The following is an 8,482-nucleotide window of genomic DNA, read 5'->3' on the forward strand; positions in this document are numbered from 1 at the left end:
GCACACACACACACACACAGACACACACACAAACACACACACACACACACACATACATAAACACACACACACACACACACACACACACACACACACACACACACACACCTGGCAGAAGCCTTTGCCTTGGCTTGAAGAGGAGCACGTCATGTGGGTGGTGTTGAAGTATGTCTGCCATGAAGCCTTGCAGGCCTCAATGTTCATTATCTGGACCTGCACCTCCTGCAGGAGGTGCTCTGCTTGAGAGCCAGGGGCTCGCCTCCCCCATCCCGCCACCCAGCACCACGTTTCTGCAGGGACGCTCCCATCCTTCTTGGGCAGCTCCATCACCCTCACAAACGTATTCAGCTTGGCCTTGGTCTTCAGCTGCATGGTTATGGGATAGATCACTTCATTTCAGGGGGTCATTGGGAGGCAACAGTCAGGCAATATACATTTAAATATAAAATATCATTGTTTTTAGAAACATTTCATTATATTCATCAACTGAGCCTGACTTTTAACAACCTCATCATGAATTATCAAACTACCCTCATTCTCTGACTCTAACCCTAATTCTCAGTCCAAATCTATGTCCATTTGTGTTACATGGCACATTCAGCTATGATGATCCAAACATTGATTTAAATTGCGCTTTAAATGTGTGTAAAAGTGTTTGATACACTGCTGTACTGTGTGTGAGCTTTGAATGTTTGATTCAGGTTTTTGATAACATATGACATAGATGGAGCACAGCGTGAGAATAAGAATTGACATCTGTTTAGCAGTGATGATAATATTTCTTTATTTGTTACATGGTAAAAATCCAAATAGTTGGCTTTTCGAGAATGTTAAATGCTTAAATGGTCTTAATGTGCCTTAGATATTTAAGTCATTCAGCCAATATGATGTTTCTGACAAAGTCATCAGTTATCTAGTTATTCTGCCTTAATCCATGATCTGAGGATCGATTGTTTGAGTCTCTAGATATTTAGTTCAGGGGAAATCGCGGGTTTCTCTCTGTATTTTCGGTGATTGTCGAGTAAACACCATTCGGTTCGACGAAGAAAACTCTGAATGACTTTGTGGTTATTTTTCACTAGTTCAGAGGTACAAAACATTCATCTGTGTTAACGCGTTGATTGTAGGTTGTTTATAATGAAAATGTATGTACATATAATCATATTAGTTTTTATCCTTGTGTTATTATTGTCCTGCTTCTGGTTTAACCTCTGTAAATGAATGACCAGAGAGAGGAGGGCTGTTTGAAGCTTTAAACACATTTAAGTCTGCTGGCGTGTGGGTTTTATGGTCAAACGGGTATAAAACGCTGGAAAATCATAGTGGATTCAGTTGATCTGAACAGTGAACATCATGCCGCCAAGACCACGAAAAGGTGTAAGGGGGGCTTCTGCTACTAGCGCTGCTGCAAGTAAGAAGAATACAAAGCCTCTTTCTTCGGACGAAGATTTACTGTTATTATTATGTTATTATACTGTGATTTACGAAATAACGGGCGTTATTCCTGGGGTTTTATGTTATTAAAATAAATGATTTAAATTTGACACTGAATTTGTGTTTCTCAATGTTTATTATTAGAAAACATCAACACATCCACACACATTGTCCCTGTCACAAGAGTCTTCATATCATATCCATCTGCCATGGAACAGCACCAGCTATAACAGTGCTCAGCTATGTTCAAGTTCAGTAGGCTACATCTACTTCATGCTGGGCTCAAGCAAGCATATACCCTCCACTCCGCTTTTCGCTAGATTATGCAATGACCTTGCATGACATGATAGCATTGAATATGTAGATGTATAGTGCACAGAATAACGTTTGCAATGATGTAAATTGCGTTTGTTGATCACGTATGGTTAATAACATATTAATTGTAGAAGGGACATGATAAAATCAAGATCTTCCCTTGGTGAAAAAACTTTCGCCGATATCTTCCTACGAGAGATGGGTTAGGTGCTCAAATTTCCCTGGATCAAAGAGGACGTTAGTAGGCATGTCCAAACTAAAAATCACGTCTCAGGATTGCTGCGCACATAAGTTATTTCGGGTGCATCAACTGTACTCAGTCTACCCTACCCAACGACTGACTATGATAGCCAAACACGTGCAAAGTTAATAAAACTGTTAAAGAAAGTATTAGTATATTTTATCATGAATGTTTTAGCTAAAAGGCTTGTTCAAAATGTTGTGTGTAAAGTGTGTAGGTTGATTTTGGAAAAACACTGAGTGAGCAAAGAAGGTCGAACCAGATGCCTCACGTGATGTTTTTCTGGCAGAAGGAGAGAGCGGGTTGTAAAATGACTCGTTGCTAAGCAGAAGTAGAATTCAGCTTAAATGCAGAAACCCTAAGTGCATCCCAGCGTCCTGACTGTCATACTGTGTAAACATTGTGTTTGAATAAAAGGACTTGTTTTTAGCATGGCACGTCAGACAGACTTAAGGTGTCTGTCTCCGTCGGGGCCCTGTTCGAAAACCGTCCAGTTCACTTACATGCTGGGTAGTGTTTTTAATCTGCTAAACTAACTGTTGAGGGTCTTGTCCCTGACAAAAACGTTCCACGAAAGTTCTCCAGCGTTTAAATGAAACGTTGAAGAACGCTGATCTCCATGAGAACTTTTGTGCATGTTCAAAACTTTTTTTTTGGACCAGCGTTCTCCTCCGATCACCGACGATTACCGACGATTACAGCGTTCACCAGCTTTCACACAAAGCTTTTCTGGCGCAATTCCAGCGACCATGGACGATTACCAACGTTTTCTCTAACATCATAGAACGTTGACCAGAACGTCATGGTGTGACGGGGCCTTTAGAGTTAAATCACTCTGTCGTGTTGTTTTGGAGAGGAACCACCATACGAAGCAATTTGTTGTAACAAGGTTGAGTTTTACTGGTAGATACTGACACAATACAACTCGCCCAACAGACAGTCAAGTACAGTCAAGCAAGTCGAAGAATGCAATCTGCCTGATACAGAGGATGCTCAAACTTTTAAGGCCTAATTCTGTGATGTCACTCTGGCCCCCTGCGCCGCCCACCTACACTGTCGTCCACTCTGCACATAGTAATAACACATGATTCTTGTGCTATTCTACTTCTGCTTTTTAAACTGCTGACATATATATGTCTGGAAACTTTCCCTTATCTGCGCCCCAGACCTTTTGCTGCCCTTTCTCTTCTCTAGCCCTTTGTGCCAGTTTTTGCCTACTCTTTCCTGTCCGGCTTTACATTTCCCACGTGAATGTTACTTGCTGTTTTCTGACTGACCTTTTCATGTGATTATACTTCATTTGATACATTTGATTAGATATGATATGATTAGATACATTTGATAATTCAAATTTATCTTACAATTCGTTTACTGTTTAAAGCTTTAAACACATTTGGGTCTGCATTCGTTTACTGTTTAAAGCTAAAAACATTTATGTCTACATTCGTTTACTGTTTAAAGCTTTAAACACATTAAGGTGTGTGTGTGTGTGTGTCTGTGTATGTGTGTTTGTGTGCTTGTGTGTGTGTGTGTGTATGTCTGTGTATGTGTGTTTTTGTGCTTGTGTGTGTGTGAATGTGTGTGTGTGTTTGTGAGTGTGTGTGTGTGTGTGTTTGTGTGTTTGTGTGTCTGTGTGTGTGTGTGTATGTTTGTGTGTGTGTGTGTGTGTGTGTGAGTGTGTGTGTGTGTGTGTGTGTGTTTGTGTGTGTGTGTGTGTGTATATGTTTGTGTGTTTATGTCTGCATTTGTCTGCTGTAATTTGGCATTGCTGTACATGGCAATTGTGCGTCATGAAATATATTTATTGCCACACTGATTTAACTATCTCACGCTGAATAGACGAGGAGAGATTATCTTGACACATATCTGTGATCTTTAAATCCGTAATAATCAGTAATTGTTGTAGTGATATCTGAAGTTAAGTAGTCTACCTTGAGTAGCATGATGTCGTAGTCATACTGGTTGAGGCCTGTGAAGAGAGGATGTCTGAGGAACTTCTTCACCTTGATCCTCTGCTGACTGGCCTCCTTCTGATTGATGTTATGGGCCCCCAGAACCACCTCCATGGCCCGGACATTGGGAATGGACTCGCTGGAGAGTAATTCAGACAACATTGGTAAGTATGATAAAATAAGACAACATTGGTAAGTATGATACAATAAGACAACAGATGACCGGATTCAGATAGGGAGACAAACTGTGATGTGCACTGCCTTCAACCCTGGACAGCATGTTTCTGCACACACATATACACACACACACACACACAGACACACACACACACATATACACACACACACACACACACATATACACATGTACACACACACACATACACACACATATACACACACACACATACACACACATATACACACACACACACACACACATACATACATACACACATATACATACACACAAACACACACACACACACACACACACACACACACACACACACACACACACACACACATACATACACACACACATATACACACACACACACACACACACACACACACACACACACACATATACACACGCACACACATACATATACACACACACTCACACACTCACACACATACAAACACATACACACACACACACACACACGCACATATACACACATATACACACACATATATACCCACACACACACATACATATACACATATGCACACACACACACACACACACACTCACACACAAATACACACATATACACGTATACACACACACACACATACTGACCGTAGAGGAACTGTGAGCACTGGGCGTATCCTTCCTCCATCTCCTCACACATCTTGGCAGCCGCCCCGGACTAAACCAGGAACTTACACACCTGCACATTACTACAGGAGGCAGCACAGTGCAGAGGGGTCCTGGTGGGCAGAGAGAGAGAGAGGAGATGAAAGAATGCGTGCGTGCGTGCACTATTAGTGTAATGGGACACATAATGCTGTTAAACCAGGCCTAACCTTAGCTAGGCTGTCTGGGTTTGATCCCCAGGTACAGCTGTGAGAGAGAAAGACAGAGAGATGAGCTCCATTATATACACATAGTAATATTTACCACACATTGGTATTCATGCAAAGAAACTATTGGAACGTGCTTGTGCTCCAGCTGTCATTGGGCAGCACTGATAGGGTTGGTGTGAGTTGTAGTAGTGTGATATATTTTCGGCAAGATTGTAGTGGACCCTCTTTTGCTCTGGGTTTTCCTGATGCCCCCATGTGTTTGGGTAGAAGAAAGTGACCTGATAGCCCCCCAAGCCACAGGCTAACTGCACCCCAATGTTTTATTATTATTATTTTAGATTGCTATCAGTGCCGCTGCTAGCCATTTTGGTGCCCTAAGCATAACTCCTTTATGATGCCCCCCCGAGAAAAAAAAAAGAAAGAAAAAAGAACAACTTCCTCAACCCCAAATGAGGGACACTTTCTTCCAGGTGCACGCGCCAACAGCTGACCAACAATAATGGAAATCGCAAGGTTTCATTAGCCATACCATAAACCTATTCATTTCAGTGTAATTTTGGCAAACCACTACTGTACTTGCTTGGGTGTATTGTTCATAGTAATAGTCATTACAATTATTACAAGTTTCTCTCAAATTTCATGTTGTTTTCTTGAAATAGCATTAGACCAAGGCTTCCCAATTTGGGGCCCGCGCTCGATTTTTTTTGGCCCGCGCTCCGATCAGAATCAGAGTCAGAACGTCATTCGTAGCGTTTTAACCCATTTCGAACAGGGCCTCTGTCTCAACGTCCTATGTAACTCAGACTGGTTGCAGTTCACTGCCTGGCCACAGTTTTAGATGGGTCAAGGGGGGGCGCTATTAACCTCTTGTCAGATCCATATCTTTGCAGCTAAAGTTGGGATTCCTGGTTGCTATGGTTATCTAGCTAAGGCTATGGTTAGCTAGCTAAGGCTATGGTTAGCTAGCTAAGGAAACTTTTAATAACAAACAATTTAAATGGAAGATTTCCGTTTGCATGAAATGATAGCTAGTTATCTAGCTAATGTTATAGTCTCCTCGATTTACCTTCTACAATTATAATGGGTGCCTGTGACACTTCGTATGAACGAGTTCATATTCATGAGTTCCTATTCACACATATTAACACCAGTTCATTATGTGTAAAGAATGCTGATATGAAATATGAAAACAACCAGTAGTCAATGTGCAGGCTTCCAATTTAATCGTGATTTAAGATACTCTAGGCTATTTGAGTTAAGGCAGTCTGTCCTTCAGTCGAGGCATGATGATCTCTCGCTACAAGTTTCACCTGTTCGTGTTGGCGTAACAAATGCTTGTGGAGTCAAGTGCAGTTGAGAGGCGCATGTCTCCAGGGCACAGATTACACTTAACTGTAAATATTTTTCTCTTTTCACGGATACAAATAAAAAAGGCTGTGATTGGAATACGGGACAAAATCACCCATAATATTTCGGGATGTCCCGGACAATTCGGGACGGTTGGCAACCCTACTTTGCACCTACATTATAACATATTTGAGTGTGCTAACAGTAGCAATAACGTCAGCTAGTTCGAGGGGTATGCATAGGCTAACCATTAAATTAGCAGCACATTTCCCGTATTTAACAATGATTACACATGGACTTACCTGAAAGTGATGCATCATCTCGCAGTTTCTTTCTCTTTCCTTTGTCTGCCCCTGACTTCTGTTGTCTTTTTGAGGCCATTTTCGAAAAGTTGACCTAGCCTACTTTCAAAGTTCGTCAGGCCACTGAGATAGGAAAGGGCACCCACGGCGAGCTTGGGAAGTTGAGTGTGTATTTTTGGGAGGGGGGGGGCACCAGCGTAACTTTTTTTGAGCAATTAAATATATCTCTTGTTCTGCCTGTTTTGTGATATACATGCCTAAACGGTGCCTAATATTTCTATATGAAATAATATCGGCATTATAATTATTATAACTATGATGATTTTTCAGTTGCCTATTTTTTGGTGCCCCCACAGGAGTTGGTGCCCTACGCACAGCGCGTAGTGCGCGTTATGGGAGCGGCGGCACTGATTGCTATCCAGCACATAGGATGACACTAGTTCAATGACTAGCTCCTTGCCTACTGGCCATTTATTCATGGCAGGTGGCACAATCAGCTTTTTTCCTGAATAACATGAAGCATAAAAGGTTAAACCAAAGTTAAACAGATATGAAGGCCTTTATAATTGGGAAAAGGTAAGGACCGCTAATGTTGGAAAGATAATCCATCTGACCGACTAACAGTTGTATTGGAGGGAGGGAGGGCCTATAACTATAACTATATACCTGTCATAGTATAAGCTCTCACAGCTTGAAATTATTACCAACATCTATAAAGGAAACCAGAAAATACTTAAATGTTAAGACCAGTCATATTTCCCTCTACACCAGTGTAATGCAAACAAGCTTTATACAATAACACCACATTGGGTAAGAAAGAGTTAACCCTCCAACACAAGATGTATCCGCCTTGATGCCAACAAGACTGCCTTGTCTGAACAGGTCCAGCCATGTGTCTCACAGAGCATCAACACGCTTAGTTTGTCTTCAGTCAAACGTGACGAGTTCACTGTTCAGTGTTCATGAGCAGACTAGCCTCCGATGTGAAGAAAGGGTTCAGTGTTCTTTACTCTTTTCATTTGACTAATGTTCCATTAGCCGTAGATGTGATGTTTAATAGGTTCAATGTCATCTCTTTTTTTCAAACTAACTGTAAATAAAGCAGGGCAAAAAAAACTCACATTATTGAGGTGACTACATGATCCTTATCTCTGTAAATAACTAATTATTGCAGTTACTACATGTTCCTTATCTCTGTAAATAACTCACACCTGAATCATTCATTGTGTCTGCAATGCCATTGTTCAAGGACATAGGAAATACACATAACACTCTAAAAAGCCTCAAAACAAAAATAACCCAAAGGAGCCAAACAAAACAAACAAACAGAACATTTTAGTCAAGAAGAAAACTGGAGAAGCTGTGCGGAATGAGACATGCAGTGGAGGGTAGGGTTTTGAGTCTCATATCGTATCGGCACCTTCAGTGATCCTAATGCCTTGGTCACTGAGGAGCTGCCACCGCCTCTCCTTCCTCCCCGCTCTCCTCTGGGCTCCACCAGCTTGAGGCTCTTCCTTTTGACTGTTGTTGAAGGTGGGGGGCCCCGGGGAGCAGCGTAGGCGCCTCGGCTCTCTCTCTCACATCAAACCAGAGAGACAGAGAAAGACAGAGGGTATGAGTGTGTGAGAAAGTTATAGCAACCATCCTTTTCGAACTAGTAACAAACCACTTGTTTAGGTTTTAGAACTGTACTGGGATGAAATTAAGACAATAGTAGAAAAATGGAAGCAAAAAATAGTGAGGATCCCTTTATCTATCTGTCATCATTTAGGAGGCATTATTATTTAACACAATTACAGATGAATTACATGTAACACATAGTGGTCAACATAAAAGATCAGTTATAAATCAGTCTC

General features: G+C 41.4%; 1 protein-coding gene across 1 annotated transcript in view; it reads right to left on the minus strand.

Annotated features, from left to right (window-relative positions):
• Positions 1-4,802, minus strand: part of LOC122129092 (mast cell protease 2-like) — a 5,514-nt gene extending 712 nt beyond the window's left edge. The window contains exons 1-3 of the mRNA XM_042704125.1: positions 4,747-4,802; positions 3,922-4,081; positions 109-366 (exon numbers count right to left, since the gene is read on the minus strand). Coding sequence (XP_042560059.1) covers positions 109-366; positions 3,922-4,081; positions 4,747-4,802 — 474 coding nt within the window. The remainder of the gene's footprint in view (positions 1-108; positions 367-3,921; positions 4,082-4,746) is intronic.
• Positions 4,803-8,482: the final 3,680 nt, after the last annotated feature.

This window comes from Clupea harengus, unplaced genomic scaffold (genome assembly GCF_900700415.2).
Source record: "Clupea harengus unplaced genomic scaffold, Ch_v2.0.2, whole genome shotgun sequence".
Classification (NCBI taxonomy): domain Eukaryota; kingdom Metazoa; phylum Chordata; class Actinopteri; order Clupeiformes; family Clupeidae; genus Clupea; species Clupea harengus.